This window comes from Melospiza georgiana, chromosome 28 (assembly GCF_028018845.1).
Source record: "Melospiza georgiana isolate bMelGeo1 chromosome 28, bMelGeo1.pri, whole genome shotgun sequence".
In the NCBI taxonomy this organism is placed as follows: Eukaryota; Metazoa; Chordata; class Aves; order Passeriformes; family Passerellidae; genus Melospiza; species Melospiza georgiana.
In genome coordinates, this window is record NC_080457.1 from 297574 (window position 1) to 316339 (window position 18766).

General features: G+C 57.6%; 2 protein-coding genes across 2 annotated transcripts in view; one reads left to right on the forward strand and one right to left on the reverse strand.

Annotated features, from left to right (window-relative positions):
• Positions 1–1056: 1056 nt before the first annotated feature.
• Positions 1057–5601, reverse strand: MRPL45 (mitochondrial ribosomal protein L45). The gene is made up of 8 exons (XM_058041667.1): positions 5545–5601; positions 5167–5362; positions 4552–4669; positions 4011–4109; positions 3559–3607; positions 3177–3326; positions 1879–2052; positions 1057–1457 (listed from the first exon to the last, which is right to left on the reverse strand). The coding sequence occupies exons 1-8, from the start codon at positions 5599–5601 to the stop codon at positions 1404–1406; spliced, it is 897 nt and encodes a 298-aa protein (XP_057897650.1). The 3' UTR covers positions 1057–1403.
• Positions 5602–10164: 4563 nt separating this feature from the next.
• Positions 10165–18766, forward strand: part of NPEPPS (aminopeptidase puromycin sensitive) — a 31870-nt gene continuing 23268 nt past the window's right edge. Inside the window, exons 1-2 of the mRNA XM_058041696.1 lie at positions 10165–10333; positions 18006–18090. Coding sequence (XP_057897679.1) covers positions 10211–10333; positions 18006–18090 — 208 coding nt within the window. The 5' untranslated portion in view covers positions 10165–10210. The remainder of the gene's footprint in view (positions 10334–18005; positions 18091–18766) is intronic.

Below are 18766 nucleotides of genomic sequence, written 5' to 3' on the forward strand. Positions count from 1 at the left end.
AAAAAAAAAAAAAACCCTTTTAATTCAGAGTCAGGGCTGGGGAACCCCAGAGAACCCCAGGTTTGGAGGGAAGGGACCTTAAATCCCACGCAGGGACACCTCCCACTGTCCTTGGGCACTGCCAGGGATGCCACAGCTTCTCTGGGAGTTCCTCCCCAGCATTCCATCCCTCCTGCCCTCTGGCAGAGGGAGCCCATTCCCTGTGTCCTGTCCCCTCATCCCTCTCTCCACCTTCCCTGCAGCGCCCTCAGGGAATCCTCAGTGAGGTCACCCCAAAAATCCCCTTTTCCTGAACAATCCCAATCCTCCCTCTCCTCCCTCAGGAATAATTCCATCCCCTCCTGCCCTGAGGTGCACGGAGGGATCTGAGCTCCACACTCAGCTCCTGAGCCAGGCAGGGGCTCCGTGGAGGAGATTTTGTTTTTCAGGAGCAGAGGGACTGTGACACCCCTGTGACACCCCCAAGGACATGGCAGGGATTCCTCTGCTGGCTGCTCTCCCAGCACAGCACAAAGGGGAGGCCCTGCCCTCCCAAAAGGAACCCCGAGGAGCCAACAGCAGCCACAGCTCCTCTTTCACAGCTCTGCAAAATCCCTCTCGAGGAAGAAACAAAAATCCCCTGAACTCTCCCACGCTCTGCAAGAGGCTGAGAGAAAAAGCAGGGCCAGAAGGAGAAAAGGGTTTGTTTTGGGTGAGCAGGGAGGGCTTTGCTCTGTGAGTGAGGAGAACTGGCTGAGCAGAGCACGAAGAGAGGAGACTCACAGAGGAGAAGAATAAAATGTGTTTTCCCAACCAGGCAAAGCAGGGCCAGCTGCAAATGTCCCCGTGTCCACAGGATGGTGCCACTCCCTCAGTGACAGCACCAGCCCAGCACCAACCCCAGCCCTTGTGAGGAAACAAAACTGAAATTAAACCCAATTATCAGCTGTGCTGCAGCTCCTCTGGGAAACACCAACGTCAGCACCCCCCTCCTCGCACAACTTGATTTAAATTTTCCTGGTTTCTGTTAAAAGATAGGAGTTTGGGAATCAGCAGAGAAAGAGACGGGGAAAATGGTGCCAAAGCCACTGGTGAAGCTTTAATGACTGAGCAGCAGCTCTGTGACCCCTGCCATGGGGGTGACAAACATTCCCAGGGCTCTCCCATGGAATTCAGGACAGAGGGTGGCCGGGGATGCTCCCAAGGCTCCTCATCCTCATGGGAACCCAGCGAGGGCGAGGCTGCAGCACACGGAGTGTGGGACAGAGCCAAGCTCCTCCCAGAGCTCATCCAGATCCTGCTCCCAGCCCCTCTAAGGACAAATCTGGGGTGGCTGGAGCACATTGCTGAAGGCACAGCCACATCCAACACATTCCCAGTCTTCCCCGCTGGCCTGTTTGTCCCTGTCCACATTCCAGAACTTTCTACTTTGCTGTTTCATGCTCCTGTGAGGGATCCGGGGCTGGAATCATCACGGTCTGCAAAAGCAAGGGACAAAAATCAGCAAGAAAAGGGGAGCAGAGGATTCTAGAAAGGGACAAAAGGGGTTCAGAGGGAGGCAGGAGGAGGGAATGGGATGGAAAGCCTCAAATTATACTGGAATCCTCCCCTCCTTCTTCCCCAAGATCTGTTTGTAGTAACACAGGGAGGCAGAGACACTTATGGAGGTCGGGCACAGGGGGAAATAATTCCCAAAATTATCCCAGACTGTCCTCAGCCATTCCAGGCCCTCAACCTCCTAATTCCAGCTCCCAGGTGCTGCAGGGAACAATTCCAAACAGCTCTGCCCATGGATGAACCCCCCCACCTTTCTTTCCCAGGCAGCTCAGCCTTGTCCAGAATGACCCCAGGGATTTGTATTTTTCCCCCAGGGATCTGCATTTTCCAGCCTTTCCCCACCTTAATGATGGGATCCTTGGGTGGGGCCCACTCTGGGACGATCTTGCCGTGCATCCTCCAGGTTCCATAGGGGTTCACCAGGTACCTCTCGAACACAACGTACTCCAGAACATCCTTGGGGATCTCCTCCCCGCCGTACATCAGCCGCCCAAAGCGGTCATAGATGGCCAAAATCTGCCAAGAGATCCAAAAAATAACCCCAGGATGGATGGGGGTTGGAGTGACCTGGGAAAATGGGAGGTGTCCCTGCCCATGGGATGGGATTTAAGGGATTTCAACCCAAAAAAAGGCTGGAATCTCTGTGCTGGGCTGGCAGCAGGTTGGGGTTGGTAAGGGGAGATGGAGGGAGGGATTTTCCTAGGAGGAAAGGCTGTGAAAATGGGGATTGTTCATCCTGGAGAAGGCTCCTGGGTGACCTATGTGACCCCCCAGAAAAACCTGGGAAAATTGGGATTGATCATCCTGGAGAAGGCTCCTGGACGATCCAAGTGACCTTCCAGGAAAGGCTGGGAAAATGGGGATTGATCATCCTGGAGAAGGCTCCTGGGTGACCCAAGTGACCTTCCAGGAAAGGCTGGGAAAATGGGGATTGATCACCCTGGAGAAGGCTCCTGGATGATCCAAGTGACCTTCCAGGAAAGGCTGGGAAAATTGGGATTGTTCACCCTGGAGAAGGCTCCTGTGTGACCCAAGTGACCTTTCATGAAAAGCTGGTAAATTTGGTACTGTCCATGCTGGAGAAGGCTCCTGGATGATCCAATTGACCTTCCAGGAAAGGCTGGGAAAATTGGGATTGATCATCCTGGAGAAGGCTCCTGGACGACCCAAGTGACATTCCAGCAAAAGCTGGTAAATTTGGGACTGTCCATGATGGAGAAGGCTCCTGGATGATCCAATTGACCTTCCAGGAAAGGCTGGGAAAATTGGGATTGTTCACCCTGGAGAAGGCTCCTGGATGATCCAATTGACCTTCCAGGAAAGGCTGGGAAAATTGGGATTGATCATCCTGGAGAAGGCTCCTGGGTGACCCAAGTAACATTCCAGGAAAAGCTGGTAAATTTGGGGCTGTCCATGATGGAGAAGGCTCCTGTGTGACCCAAGTGACCTTCCATGAAGAGCTGGTAACTCTGGGCCTGTCCCTCCCGGGGAAGGCTCCTGTGTGACCCAAGTGACCTTCCATGAAGAGCTGGTAAATCTGGGCCTGTCCCTCCCAGAGAAGGCCCCTGTGTGACCCGGGGCAGCAGGGGCGCCCCTGCCCTGGCCTGGGTGGGATGGCAGCCCCCTCAGCCGGGGCTCACCTGGCGGCTGTGCATCCTCACTGTCACCTGCCCGTAGAGGTTGCCGCGGTTCAGGATGCCCTCGCAGCGCACGTGCACCACCCTGGGGGGCTCCAGGGACTCCAGGAACCGCCAGCGGATGGTTTTGTACCTGTTCCCTCGCACCATGTCCTGCCAGGACAGGAGAGACCGGCTCGGAATTAATGACATTACTAACGATTTGTTCGCTCCTGACAGTGAAAATCAGCTCCAGCTCTGCTGGTTCTTTCTGGGCACCGGAACAGCCACGACCCCACACCTGGGAGGGATTGTTGGGATTGTGCTGTGCAGGGCCAGGGCTGGCTTGCTGATCCTGGGGGTCCCTTCCATCCACCTGAGACACCCCAAAATTCCAGGCACTTACGGGGTAGCAGCGCTCCGTCACCAGGGAGTGAAGCTTCTGCTTGTTAAAGCTGCAGAGGAAACACTCTGGTCAATTCAGCACAGGAAAGGAGGTTCCTCAAAAATCCCTGCTTTCCTCTCAAATTCCTGTTTTCCCCTCACAAATCCCACCTTTCCTCCCACACAAATTCCTTTAAATTCTCCCCATACAAATTCCTGCTTTCTCCTCAAACTCCTTAAATTCTTCCCACACAAATTCCTGCAATTCTCCCCGAAAATTCCAGCTTTCCCCCCACGCAAATTCCACCTTTTCCTCCCACAGAAATTCCGCCTTTCCCTCCCCACAAATTCCTACTTTCCCCCCACACAAATTCTTGCATTTCCCACACAAATCCCGCCTTTCCCCCCCCACACAAATTCCACTACATTTTCCCCACAAATTCCAGCTCCCCACGGGTCAGGGAAGGGCCTTACTTTGCCAGGGAGTTGTGGGCCTCAATAAATATCTCCTGGGCCTTCTCAGGGAAGGTTTTGGTGCTGAAATCCGGGTCGTGATCCTTGATCTTCCGCAGGCTGGGAAAGAAAAAAATTTAAGGAAGAACAGAATTGGAGCCATCCTGGATATCTGGATCCTACAGGATTCAATCCCAGCTTTTACCAGCTCAGAATCCGAGATCCCCCACTAAGACAAAACCTTCAGGTGGTCACGAAAGAGCCAAATCTAAAGAATCCCAAAAAAATTGGGAGTGCACAGCGTGGCTGCTCCCACCAGGAGAGGGGAAGGGGAAACAACAACGAAAATGGGGAAAACAGGGAGGAAACAGCCCCTTAATCCTAAAAATCATGCAGAGATCCCTCAGCCCCCACACAGAGGGGGTTTGGTGGGGGTTGAGAGGATGTGGGGGGATTTGGGGGGTCCTGGGTGGGAACTGGGGAGGACTCTCTCCCATGGACAGACCCAGGACAGGCCAAGCAGCAGGGTAATTACGCTAATTAGCTAACAAGGGGTACGTACGCCAGCTGGGAGCCCGCTGTCTGCCTCAGCTTCTGCATCTGCTGCTTCACCCCGTCCTTGGACAGCGAGGTCAGGCGGGCATCGCCCTCGGGAGGGACGTAGGGATCCATGATCTCAGCTGGGGTGGGAAAAGCAGCTCAGGATGAGGCTCAGAGCCCAGGGAATGAACAAGGGAAATGGGAGAATTTCTGAGAGAATCCCTGGATAAAGCTCATACACAGGTTCTGCTCTCTGCTGTTCCCTCACAGCCCAGGGAAGAGGGGAAATAGCTTCAAAATGAAGTTTAGAGGGGATTTGGGGAAGGAATTCCTCGCTGAGAGGGAGAGAAGGGGCTGGGATGGAATTCCCAGAGAAGCTGCCCCTGGATCCCTGGAACAGTCCCAGGAGCAATGTGGGACAGAGGGAGGTGTCCCTGCCCATGGCAGGGGAGGCACTGGAGGGCCTTTCCCAACCCAAACCCCCCTGTGATTCCAGGATTCAAGGGAAAGGCACCAACAGCTTTGGAGATCAGGCAGGGAGGCCTCTCCCCGGGCCAGAGGGAACAGTGGGGAAGGAATTCCGCCCGGTTCTCTGTCACATCACCCGGGCCAGGCCGAGCGCGCCGCGCTGCCGTACCCGTGCAGGCCAGGAAGAAGGTGCGCTCCAGGCGCTCGTCCGGGAAAACCGGCGCCGCGCACCGGAGCCGCCGCTCCCGCTCCTCAGGGCTCAGCTCCCGGGCCCACTCGGGCAGCCGCGGGCCCTTCCTCCTGCTCCTCACCGGCACAAGCACACAGGGCGGCAGCGCCCCGGGACGGAGCAGGGACTCGGCGGCCTGAGGGGAGGCAAAGGCAGAGCCCGAGTGAGCCCAGCAGCGCCAGGCCTGAATTGATTTCCCCTCTCGCCCCGCGCGCGCCACGGCCCCCGGCGCTTTCCCTCACCCTCAGCGCCCACCCCGCTCCTCCCGCGGCCCCACAGCCGCTCCGCGGCGCCCCCAGGCCGCTCTCCCGGCCTCACCTTCCAGCCGAGCCGCGGGGCCCTGCGGCCCAGCCCCGCCGCCATGGCGGCCGCCATCTTTACCCCGCCGCGGGGGATGGCGGGAACGGGGAGGGCGGGGCCGCGCGCGGAGGGAGGGGAATGTGTGGGCGGGGCCGCGCGGGGCGCGCGCGCGCGCGCGGAAGGGGCGTGGCCGGCGGGAGCCCGCGCCGCGCCCGCGAGTGGAAAATTCCATCGGCTGCGGAGGCCGGGGAGGGGCGGGGCCAGCGCGGGGGGCTCCGCCCACCCCCCGAGCGCGCGGAGGGGGGACCCCCGAGCGTGGTGCAGTGCGGGGGGCGGGGGGGCTGGCACTGCCCCCATCCCCCACCCCCCCACACGGGTCACGTGCGACACGCGGGACCCCCGCCCTGCCCCATGCGGGGGATGCTGCGGGTGTCGGAGCCCCCCCAGACCTGCAGAGACCCCCCCTCCGGATCTGTAGTGATCCCCCCCATGGACCTGCAGAGACCCCCCTCGTAACCCGCAGAGCCCCCCCTGGACACGCAGAGCCCCCCCAGGCCTGCAGAGCCATCCCCGGACCCCCAGATTTGCACCCCCAGACCCGCAGCGCCCCTCTGAGCACGCCCCCCCCGCTGCACAGATCCGCATAGCCCCTCCCCCGGGCACGCAGGACCCCCTTCCGGATCTCCAGAGCCCCCCGGACCCGCAGAACCCCCCCAGGTTCCTGCGCCCCCAGCAGCTCCGTGGGGTTTGTGCGATGCTTTTGGAGTTTCCCATCGCAGCAGCCCCTGACGCTGGCGGGGAGGGGGGGATATCGAGGGCAGGGGTCCCTCCGAATATCCCGGGGACAATCCAGGATGCGGCACCCCCGCCCTAAAACGCGAACCGGCTCATCCCAAGCCCTTTTCCCTCGAAACCCCATCCCGGGAGCCGCCGGGACGCCCTGGGGATGGATGCTCATCACCCGCCCACGCCCGCGGGGCTCGGCCCGGCAGCCAAAGGCGAGCCCGGCCGGGGGTGCGAAGCCCGGGGGGCCCCTCGGGGGCGGGGGGCTCGCCGGGAGGCTCCGGCCGCGCTCGCCGCGCCTGGCCCCGCTCCCAGTTTGCTTTGGGGACTGTTGATCTTGGCTGCGAGGCCGCGTTGCTCCATCGGACAGCTGGTTAATGTGTAGTGACGGCTCCGCCGTGCCCGAGACCGTTGATCCCGGCCCGCGCTCTTATCTGAGCCGGGACGAGCCGGGAGCGGCCGTGCGGGGCTGGGCCGGGGGCGCGGGGGCAGCCGGGTCCCCCTGGCTGGGGGGATCGCGATGCAGCCCGCCGGCACCTCCCAAAATCCCAAAATCCGGGGTGATGCTCACTGGGGCGTGCGGGGGCAAAGCCAGCCGAGAGCGCTTCCCGGAGCAGCCCCGGTGGGGAACAGCGGAGCGTTCTGCAAAGCCGGGATGAAGCCCCGGGGCCGCGGGGCCGGTCCTGGAGCAGCCGGGGCTGAGTCACCGGCCCCGAGTCCCACGGCCCCGGCGCTTTCCCACGGCTCCCGACTGGCGGGGCTGGATTTTCCCAGCCCGGCTGGCTCTCCCGGATGCCCGGGATGCCATCCCGGCCGGTTTCACCGCCGTGGGCAGCGCTGGGGGGCTCTGGAACCCCTCTGGAGCCGCGTCCTTGCCCGTGGGGGGCTCGGCCAAGGAGCATCCCTGAGGAAATTTGGGATGGGGCCGTGGAGATGGCACTGGATGATGCATCCGGCCAACCTGTGCTCTCCTCCTTGCGAAACCACCGCGTGGGGATTTGTGCCGTGGGAGAGCGGGATCAGGGCTGGGATCAGGGCTCGGCACCCGCCCCGAGCTGTCGCCGCCAGCTCCAGGCAGGGGCTGGGCCGCGTTTGCCTCCATCCTTGTGCAACCTGTCCCGGCTGCCCGGCGGGGAGGCGGCAGGGGACGGGCAGAGCCGCACGCACGCTCGGAGAGGGGGAAACCGGGGGAAATCGCCTCCCAACCCCCGGAATGACCCGCGCAGCAGGAGGCCCCGGAGCTCGGAGCGCGGCTGTCCCCGTGCTCCCGAATACCAGAGATTCCATCCCTAAGCCGGCGGCCCAGACCTGCGAGGCAGGATTAGCCGGTGCCCTCCGGCTGCTCCCGCTGCCGGCAGCAGCGCCGAAAACTCCGGCGAGAGAGAGGGAAGAAAAGCCTCTCCTGGGAATTTAATATTTTTGCTTTATTCCCCCTTTTTGAATTTTTTTTTTCTCCCTTGTTTTTCCTAATTAGAAAGGAGCACTGACAGCGGTTGGTGGCTCTGGGCTAATTACAGCTCCTGGCTTCCACCCCGTCCGTTTGTCCCCGGGCCCTCCGCAGTCTGGCACTACAGGAGAGCCCGGTTTGGTCGGGACACGGCGGAGGAGGCGGCTTCCCCCCGGCTGTCTCCACGGAGCCTCGCTCCTTTTCTCCCTTTCTTCCTTCTTTTTTTTTTTTCTTTTTTTTTTTTTTTTTTTCCTGGATTCTTGCTGACAGCAGCATCTGTCACCTCCCAGCATCTCCCGTGCGGGGCAGCACCCGCGGAAAGCGCCCGGAGCGCTTTGCCAAGCACCAGCCCCGCGGCCCCCGCGCCCCCCCGGCGGGCCAGCAGGGCACCCGGTGACCCCGCGGCCACCGGGGATGGGAATTAAAGCTCAGAGGAGACAATCCCCTCCGCTGCCCTCCCGCGCAGCCGGGCCGCCCTGCTCCAGGAATAGTTTCATCCCGGCCCTGACCTTGCCGCGGCTCTGCCAGGGACAGTCACCCGCGCCGCCAGCACCGAGGCCGGGCGGGAGGGGACGGGATTTTGCCCCGGCCAGGTCCCGCAGCCCGGCCGGGGCACAGCCGGGCTCCTCCTGCCGCGGCGGCCCCGGGGTGTCCCCGGCGTGGCACGGCCGGGCTCGGTCCGGTTCCGTCCATCCCGGCTGCGAACCCCGCACGGAGCCTCCCCGCCGAGCCGCGGGGTGCAGCCCTTCCCTCGCGGCGGGGCAGACGCGGCTTTCCGCCCAGAGCCCCGCCAGGATCCCATCACACCCCGAACCGCTCCCTGGCGCGGCTCCCAGCGCCGCTGTCCCCCCGTGTCCCCGCGCGTGTCCCGCCGCGCTGCGAGCTGGCACGGTGCAGCGGGGCGGCAGCGGCCCGAACCCCCCGCCCCGCGCGGCCCCAGCTGCTTCCAGCTGTTGCCTTGTCTCCCTTTCCCTCCCCGGGGCTCTGCAGCACAATGCGGCCCCGCGGCAGCCCCGGATGAACCCGGGCTCGGCAGCGCTGCGTTTCTGTAACCATGTGCTGAGAGCTGTCTGTGCTTTCTCCCTGCCCCAGTTCGTGCCGCCGGCTCCTCCAGGTCTCAGTGAATCCCCGTTCCCTCCCTCGAACCCTTCTCGCCTCTTGAACCCCTTCTCTCCACCTCGAATCCTATTCCCTTCCCCAAATCCCATCTCTCTCTCCTGAGTTCCTGCTCCTTCCCTCAGATCCCTGCTCCCCCCTGCCTGGAATCTCTACTCCACTCTGCAAATCCCTTTTCCCTCCTCAAATCCCTTTTCCTTCCCAAATCCCCGTTCCCTCCTCGAATCCAGCTCCCCTCCCCAGATCTCTGCTCGCTCTCTCCACTCCCTGCTCGCTCTCTCCCTGGCTCAGCACTAACTTATCTTTTTTAAACAGCAAAGTATCACTTTAAACAAAAGTAAATCTCGTTGGGGAAGGAATAGTGAGAAATAAACTGAAATACAGAGAGCAAAGAGGGAAACCCGGGTGTCCCAACACAGGGGCACCATTCCAGCTCTGTCCCCCCCAGTCTGAGTGCAGCGGGAGACCCAGGAGCCGTCATCCCCCTGAACTGGGAGTACTGGGAGCCCCGCTAACGAGGTGCCCGCACCACCCCAAAACCGGGAGCCCCTGGGTGCACTGTGCCAATCCCCACCCAGACCAGGTGACCCGAGAGCCCCAGTTAACGGGGTGCCAGTATCCGTCCAAACCGGGAGCACCGGGAGCCTCATTGCACCTTAATGGGGTGCAATGTGCCAGGCCCACTTGGAGCGGACACACCGGGATCCCCAGTTATCGGGATCCCCATTACAGACGCACCGGGATTCCCCATTACCGGGGCCCCCGTTACCGGCATCCCCATTACGGGGGCTCACAGGGTTCCCCGTTACCGGGATCCCCGTTATCGGGATCCCCGTTACCGGGGCTGCCCCGTCCCGCGGCACCGGGAAGGGGCGTGACCCAGAGAAAGGGGTGTGTCATCGAGGGGCGTGGCCTTGCGCAGGCGCACTCCCGGCCAGCGCTTACGCAACTCCTCCCGCCGCCTTCCCCCCCCTCCCCGCCCCCCGCGCGCGCTACGTGCGCGGCCGCGTGGCGCCGCCGCGCGCACGCGCACGCGCCGCCCGCGTGCCTCCCTCCCTCTCTCCCTCCCCCCCTCCCGCTCCGCTCCCCGCACTCCCCCACCGGGGCCGCCTCGAGCCGGGAGCGCGCGCGCGCCCCCGCCCCTCCCTCCTCCTCCTCCTCATCTTCCTCATCCTCCTCATCCTCCTCCTCCTCATCCTCCGCTCCCGCCGCTGCTCCCTCTCGGTGCGTCCGTGCGGAGCCGCCTCGTCGCCCTTCCCGCGCCCCCCCCGCCCCCCCCTCCCCGCCGCCGCCGCCCCGCCGGGGGGGGCGCAGCCCCGCACCCCCCGCGCTCCCGCCATGCCGGAGAAGCGGCCGTTCGAGCGGCTGCCCGCCGACGTGTCCCCCCTCAACTATGGGCTCTGCCTCAAGCCGGACCTCATCGACTTCACCTTCGAGGGCAAGCTGGAGGCCGCCGTGCAGGTAGGGCCCCCCCTTCTTCCTCCCCATCCTGCCCTTCCTCATCCTCCTCCTCCCGCCCCGCCCCCGAGGGGTCCCGCCGGCCCGCGCCCCCCGAGGGGACCCCGCAGTGCCCCGGGGGACCCCTCGGTCCCCTCCTCGGTCCCCTCCTCGGTCCCCTCCTCACCCCGGGGTGTTCCCCCCCGCCCCCAGGGACCCCGCTCCCCCTCAGGGCCCCTCCCGGCCGTGCCCTGAGGGACCCCCGGCCCCGATCCCCCCGTTCCCTGCGCTACCCGGGCCCGGCCGGGCAGGTGCAGGGAGGCCCCTCGGGGCTCCCCCCGCCGCTCCTCCGCGTTTCCATTCACGATGGGCGGACAAACCCCCTCCGAACCCGCCAAAAGCCCTCCGGGACCCCCCGAACCCGGCCCGGCTCGGAGGCAGCCCCGCCCAGCCCCGCTGCGGCCCCCGCGGGTCCCCCCGGGCGGCTCCGCCGGGCTGGGCCGGCCCGGGCCGGGATGCGGGAGCGCCGCGGGAGCTCCGGGCTGGGCACGGCCGGGATCCCCGGTGCCCGCAGCCCCCCGGGGACCCCCCGAGCTGCGCTCCGAGCCGGCCTGGGGATGGATGGATGGCGGGGGGTTCTGCTGGAAAAGCCAAATAAGCCGTGAAAGGAGAAGTGCCCGGTGCGGCTCCCGGGGAGGGTAGGCCTCGGTGTCATGGAGAGAGAGCCTGGGCATGAGAGCCGGGAGAGGGCTGCGGAGCTGAAACCTCGCCGCGTTCTTCTGCAAGGCGAGAAAAATCCTCCTCGCCGTGCTCGTGCTTCAGAGCCGGAACCAGTTCTGTGAAAGCCTTCAAGTCTCTCCCAGTCATTCTCATTGGCTGCCCTGCCAAGATTTCCCGAATTTGCTTTCACGTCTTTTTCTTTTTATTTTTTTTCCCTTGCGATTTGAGAGAGGTACAGAATTATAATGGCATAACTGTATTTTTGGGGGTTTTGGTTTTTTTTTTTTCCCTGAAAATTAGATGGTCACACAGAGAGCTTAAAAAAATATTTGCGGAAGGTTTTAAGTCTCGAGGTGTGAGCAGATCTAAGCCTTGCTGTGCTGAAGGGGTGGTTAAACCTGGTTTTAAACAGGTAATAAATGCAAGGAGGCAATGAAAGCCGCGGGATGTGAAGCACAGGTAGAGAAGCAGGCGAGTTCTTCCCTGGGGAAGGCCCGGGGCTGGGGATGATGGGGAATCGTGCGACTTTGGGGAGCTGCAGGAACCCGAGCAGACATGAGTAACTTTGTGTCATGTGACAGAAATACTGAGAACCCAAATCTCCCCGCGGATTTGATGCTGGCTCGGGGCTTTGGTTCCAGCCTCGGGGCCGCCGCTGCCTTTTGGGGTGTTCCAGTTCGGAAAAGGCCGGTCTGAGAAATTCCCATTTTCTTCCGCTCTAATCCCAGGCGCCTATTCCTGTCCTCGCACCCCGGCCCTGCTACAGCTGTGGGGCTGTAAATGGGATCACTGAAATCACCCAGGTTAAAAATAACGCTCGGGGGGAGGGCAGCAGCGGCTCTTTAAGCCGGCGCTGGGGAGAGCAGCCCTGGGAACGGCTCTGGGATGCAGGAATGGCCCGGAGCTCCCTCCTGGCAGGGCTCGCTGGTTTGCAGGGCTTGTTCCCGGGGAGTGGTTTGAATTTCCTGCTGTGTCCAGGTGCGTTCCCACAGCAGAGGATTCCACCTGGAGATGGGCAGTGCTGCGCTTTCCCCAGGGAAAAGCTGTGACCCCGCAGGTTCCAGGCTGTAAAATATCCCTTCTCACATCCTCTAGTGCTGCTCTGGTGTTCCCGCAGCGGAGAGGAGGGGAGAAAACGCCAACAAACCGCAGAGAGCGAGGTTTTTGAAACAGATCTAAAGAAATGTATCTTTATTTTGGATAGCTTTTAACACGGTGAGCCCGGGAGGAGGCACCTCCCGGAAGGAGGAGCACCTTCCCGGCTCGGGCAGGGCAGTGGATCAGGGGTGAGTTCACCTGCCCGGGCAGGGCTGGGAGTCTGGAGGGGTTCCTGGGGCTGCCGAGGGCCCAAAGCACAGGGAGATCCCAGGCAATGAGAGGGGAGATGCTCTGCTCCTTGATGGGGAGAGGAGCACCTGGCTCATCCACAGGATGCTCTCTGCACAGGGCTGGACGAACAAAATTAATAACTATCAGCATGTTTCCATCAAGCTGGTCTAGAAATTAACACTTTTGGAGTCAAATTACTTCAATTAAGGACCTTTTCTACCTGAGCCTGAGCCCAGCAGAGATTTTCTGTTTCCAGCACCGCCTGAGAGCTTTGGAGTCTCTGTAAACTCACAGAGGCGAAAGTGGGTTTGTGTTAAAATGCAAAATTTTTTATTTTGGGGTGGGGAAAATACACGTGCTGCCTCCTCTTGAAGATCCTTAAGTTGTTCCTTTAATCCCAATCAGTAATAATTGCCTGCTCCATCCCAGCTGGATAATGGCAATAATCCGCACCAAGATGCTTTCTGAGCCATGGGGTGACTTCTGAGGCTCTGACACCGAAAATAAAAACCCCCAAAAACCAGGAACAAACTTTTCCAGAGAGCCTGCAAAGTGCTTTGTTTGCTTTGTTATTTGGCATCTTTAAGAGCAGAGTGGAATTAGTGCAGGCTGTGGTGTTTAGTCAAGGTATTACAAGTAAACACTTGATCATTCTTACTCACTCCAGTAATAGGATTTGCAGCCCTCTGCGGAGAATTTGGGGCTTTCAAACCCTAAAAAAAAATAAATAAAAAAAAACTGTCGCAGCCTTGGCTGTGGGGCAGGACACTTGTGCTGGCTTTAGGGCCTATAAATAGCCCGAAGCACTTTGTGCCACAGTAATAAACAGTGCCACTTGCATGGCAGCTCCAGATAATCTTCAGGGGATAAAACCCCTGGTGGTGCAGGCGGGAAGAGGTGGCAGCAGATTTCAGGGCCTGGGAAGGGGAGTGGGGACCTGCCTGTGGGTTTGTTCCCGTGTCCAGCTCGGGGAATTGTCCCCCCTGGATAAAGGAATGATCCCGAAACCTTGGCAAGTTGGATTTCACAGCCTCTTTTTGGAGCTGTGCTTCTGAAGGCTCTGGTAACCCAGCTATTACCATTTTGACCGGTTCTTCCAGATTTCTAAATAGTATAATTTGCGGCCACATGAATACTTTTGAAGTCCGTGCAGTTGTGTAACAATTACATAAAGTGACAGTACATAATTCCCATTTATCACAGCTGAAAACCCCAAAAAATCCTCAAATGAACTGTTTCCCAAGGAGCGCGGGCCCCAGCTGGGACAGAGCGTGGCTGTGGGAGAGCCGGGGCTGGAACAGAGTCTCCTGCTCACACCCCTGTGATTGTTCTGCCACTTATGTCATCTCCCAGCATTTAAACTTGATTTGTGGAGGGCGTGGGGATGCCTCTCCACCAGCACAATTAAGATTGTGGGGTGGAAATGGTTCATTTTCATTATTCCTCTGTTGGCTGGAGCTTTAATTACGCCAGCCTTGGCTCTCAGGGCCTGGTTATCAGCACAGGGCACTTGCATTACTCAGTGGCTGGGTCAAACTTTATTTTTTTTCTTTTTTTTTTCCCGGTTTTTTGGCTCTTGGGAGGGTAGGAACAAAGAAGGGATGTGTGGCCCTGGCAGCAGAAACAAAGCTGCCTGCAGCTTTGAGGCTGTAAGTGGAATTTTTGAGCGCCCAGAGGATCACCTGTGAGGGGCAGGGCCGCCTCCCAGCTCCCTGGTGTTTCCCTGCCCATGGATTCCCTTCCTTGGAGCCGCTGCCCTCCCCTGCCTGGAAACTCCGCCGAGGTGTTCCTTGATTGTGGAGCAGCTTATCTGCGAGGAATTTACAGCCCGGGCTCCCTCAAATCCCCGCTGCTGCAGCGTTCGGTGCATCTCTGGCAGGTTTAGCAATGTTTAACTGCTTGTCTGCTGCTTTTTATAGGTCCATTATGCAATATCTGCTGGCCTGAGGAATGTGTGGAGCTGGTTAAAGATTAGTGCTGACACTCCGGGGTGGAACCCTGGCCCTGTGCAGCTCGCTGGGTGTAGTATTTGTGCTGCTGGGGAGCTGCTCCAGGATAAACCCTCTGCTCTCCAGCCTTGGGATCTGCGTTTCCAGCACGGGAAATTAAACCTGGGCCTGGCAGCACCTCGGGGCTCATCAGCTCAAAAATTGGGGTTTTTAACCTTTTTTCCCCCCCAAAAATGCTCCTTGAGCCCCTTAATTCCCAAGATTGGGATGGATTTGCAGTGATCAAGAAGGGATTTACTCGCCCCTGTGAATCCCACACCTCTGGAGCTGGATGTGCTTCAGAACAAGTGAGTTTTCCCAATTAGTCCTGGCGTTGTTAACTCAACTCCTCGGCCACTGGAATTTGCTGGAGATGCAGGTTAATAAATCTCTTTATCGCTCTCCTCATTGAAGCTTTGGATTCTTACAAAAGACACGCCCTGGAACACCAATCCAGAGTAAATTTAGGTGTCTATTTCTAGAAAGAAAATTGCCAAAAACACACGCAGTTGTTGTAGCGCTGCTTTTAGAAAAGGGCTCCGGAGCTGTGTGACAGGGTTGGAATTATCTGGAATTAATTTTGGCTCTGGGAGATCCCTTTGGATGCTCCTCAGCCTGCATTTCAGGTAGGCTGGAGTTCAAATCCCTGCTCCTGATATCCCAAAAAATTGGGAAAATATTTTCCATCAAGTCCTTCCCTGCTCTGACCACAAAAAGCTTCACAGCACCTTTAGGTATTGTTTGGCGGAGCTAAATAATTGTAATTTTTAACTTTTCTTACATCAAATATTAAACTTTTCAGGGGGATTTCAGCTTTTTTCTCCTGATGGGTGAATTTTCCCTTCCCTGCTTGTGGTGCCCGAGTCTGACCTCAAAATAGTGTTTGAATTCTGATTAATCCAGTATTCAATTTAATTCATCAGAAGCCAGGAGTTTACAATCCTGAGCCATTCCTTCCCTGCAGAGATTCCTCTGACTTCTGAGCTGTGTAGAACTGCTCTTCTCTCAGTTCATTAAATTAAATTAATTCATTTTCCTTGCTGAAAAATATAATTTCTGCCTGTACGGTGAATTTCACCCCTTTTTTTGAGTAGTTAAAAAAAAGAACTTTTTTACCCTCCTGGCTCATTTTAGATATTTTTTTCTATGCTGCCCTCTCATAAAACTGGCTTGATATTGGTAGGAAGTGAGGGAAAAAATGCCTAAAAATAGATAATTGCCTGTTTAAGGAGCCTCTGGATTTTCTCTGCTTAAACCTAAACTGTCTTACTTTGCAGGCTCAGTGCTCCACTGAAAGTTGTGTCCTGGAAAAAGTTGTTTTTTAAAGATCAAGCCCATTGTTAAACTCACATTGTCTGCAATTTGGACAGCTCCGAATCCAGGGAGATTTGGATTCATAGATTGAATAAAGGTCTCCAGACACTCATAAAAAGCGTTTCTCATCCTGATTTTTCTGTGTTTTAGAGAAACCTTGTAAAACCCGCCCAAGCTCCAGTATTGTGGTAAAAACTATTGAGATTTGAATTTTGGGTTTGAGGGAGCTTTGTAATTTTTCAGTTTTATGCACTCAGAATTAAAAAAAAAAAAAGTAGATTTCAGGTTGTAAATCTTTCCTGGGAAAATCAGGTTGACCCTGTGTCACCTCAGCTGTTAGACTGTTCTCAGTGCTTTGCAGAAACGTTGTTTTCACAGCCAGTTTGGGTTTATTAATTACGATTAATTTGATTTTAATTCCATCAAGGGGTGACGACAGCCGTGCTGCACCCCTTGGTGTGACACCACTGCAGGGGAGCAGGGAGGAGGCACCGACAGTCGCTGCTCAAAAGGTGTAAATACATCATGTTTCTTTACATAATATTTATTAATTAAACAATTCCGCAACTGAGGATGAGCCAGGGATGTTTGTCAGGGCAGGGAGGTCAAGGAGAAGCTCCTGCCTGGGTTGGGGTGTGTGGGGTTTGTCCTCCCTGCTCAGGGATGGACCATCCTACACCCGTGAGATCCCAAATTTTAAATTAAGGAATTTAATCCCTTCTCCATCAAATGGCTCAGGTTTGGGGTTTCTGTCCCAGATGACCGAGGAACATTCCTGAGGAACGTTCCTGGTTTATTCCCAGCTCCTCTGGGGACACCTGAGCCTTTTCTTGTGGCTTTACAAGCAAAATCAAATAACAGTTTGTGTGCTGCCTGTAGGTGAGCTGGCCTGGGCACACACAGGGGCTCGGAATTGTGGAATTGGGGTTAAAGGGACCTCAAATCCCACCCAGGGCCTTGGAATTGTGGAATTTGGGGTTGAAGGGACCTCAAATCCCACCCAGGGGCTTGGAATTGTGGAATTTGGGGTTAAAGGGACCTCAAATCCCACCCAGGGGCTTGGAATTGTGGAATTTGGGGTTAAAGGGACCTCAAATCCCACCCAGGGGCTCGGAATTGTGGAATTGGGGGTTAAAGGGACCTCAAATCCCATGCAGGGGCTTCGTGGGCAGTGCCAGGGGTCCAGGGCAGCCAGAGCTCCTCTGGGAATGGCACCCCAGCCCCTCCAGGCCAGGATTCCTTCTTGTGTCCCACCCAACCCTGTCCTCTGGCACTTTAACCCCATTGCCCCTTTTCTCTTGGAAATTCATTCATTTTCCTCCCTGCCTCCTTTCAGGGAGCCTAAACCCAGCTCACCCCTAAGCCTGCTCTTCTCCAGGCTGGACAATCCCACTTTTCCCACTTTTCCTCCCTGCAGAGCTGCTCCATCCCTCTGATCTCTCCTTGTCCAGACCCCAGAGCTGGAGGCAGCTCCAGCGCGTCCCTGGCTCCCAGTTGACACGTGGATACCTGGGATGATGGCTCCAGGTTGTGATAGTGGGGAACACAAAACAGGGATGGAGTTTCTTAGGCTTTAGTGAGCTGATTCTGGGGTAGGAAGCAGTTTCTTCGTGCCTGTGTCAAATCTGGTTGGTTGCTACAGAAATTTTTACTCCTTTATTTAAGAAACTGCTGGTGCCTGCTGCTAGAAATCCTATGCTGACAAGCAGGATTCCCAGCTTGATCCAGCCTGATCATTCTGGCGGTTCCAGCCGTAAATGTCTGAATAACTCCCTGGTTTAACTCCCAAATATTTTACCCCTTTGTAATTAATTTTCATTTAATTTGAATTCCTCTGTATTCAGGCTCTCGCATTCAAACAGAGAACTGGCACAGCCCCACGGTTTATTCCTACGCTGGGAGCTGGCACTGGGTAAATAAAGCAGAGAGTGTGGAGCCAGGAGCTGGCAGAAGGGGAAGGAGAATCTCCTGGCAGATGTGTTGGGCCGAGGAGCTCCGACAGCCTGGAGCACGCACAGAGGTTGTGTTGGTGACGTCTCCAAGGGAGATTTGCACTCTGCTGTCCCTTGGGCCATCCCCAGAGGAGGCTGATGGGCTCAGGATCTGTTTTTGCTGGGTTTGGATTCCCAGGCGTGCACAAGGGCCCCATTGTGAAGTTTTCAGCCCTGTTCTTTACCCAGCATTAAATAATTCCCAGTGGGGATGAGTGGCTGAGCGCAGCTCCTGCTCTGCAGTGCCTCCTTCTCCATCCCAAACACCCAACTCTCCTTCAAACGCCTGGAGGTGCTTTTCAGATGGACGAGAGCTGAGAATTCTTCCTGGTGCTGATGGAGTTTGTCTTGCAGGTGAAGAATGCCACCAACCAGATCGTGATGAACTGCGCCGACATCGACATCATCACGGCGTCCTACGCCCCGGAAGGAGACGAAGGTGGGAGCCCTGCCTGCTTTCGTTTCTGCCCCGCAGCTCTGATAGCACAGTGATGTCACGCTTTGATAAGCTCAGCCCCGCCCCTGGAAGCACAGAATTCCTTATCTCGGTTCCGTGCTGGCTCTCATGGCTGCCACTGGCGTTGTGGTGAAGGAGTTCCTTCAATTGTGATAAAGGAATTCCTTCAGTTGTGTTGTGGGAAAGGAATTCCTTCATTTTTGTTAGGGTTAAAAATTCCTTCAGTCTCCTCCACCTCTCCTGAGGGGTGCAGGCAGAGGATGCTGGGCTGCTTTGATATTATTTTTATATCTGGATGTTGTGTAAACTTCTAAGGACATCACCTGTGCCTGTGGGTTTGGGAATATTGACAAAATGAAATATTGACCGGGAGTGCATCAGTAAGAGCCTGCAGTAGGAAATGCTCACAGGAAAGGGTTTGGAGAGCACAGAAAACACTTAATTGGCATTCAGCAGGATTTTCTGAGTGTTGGATAGTGTGGAAAAGGGTGATTGTGAGGAGGAGACCAGCTCAGGGAAAGGCTGGGAGCTGCTGGAGAAATGTGTAGCCCTCAGCTGCAGTCGCTGAGTTCCCCAGGGGTGGCACTGGGTGGGATCTGAGGTCCCTCCCACCCAAACCATTCCGTGGTGCCACTCTCCGGGTCCTTGTTGCATTGCT

Coding starts and splice junctions, on each gene's coding strand:
- MRPL45 (XM_058041667.1), bottom strand. CDS start 5,601: ATGGCGGCCGCCATGGCGGCGGGGCTGGGCCGCAGGGCCCCGCGGCTC. Junction 4,670..5,166: donor CTTCTTCCTGGCCTGCACGG/GTACGGCAGCGC, acceptor TTCCCACCCCAG/CTGAGATCATGGATCCCTAC. Junction 3,608..4,010: donor GCCCACAACTCCCTGGCAAA/GTAAGGCCCTTC, acceptor TTTCCTCTGCAG/CTTTAACAAGCAGAAGCTTC.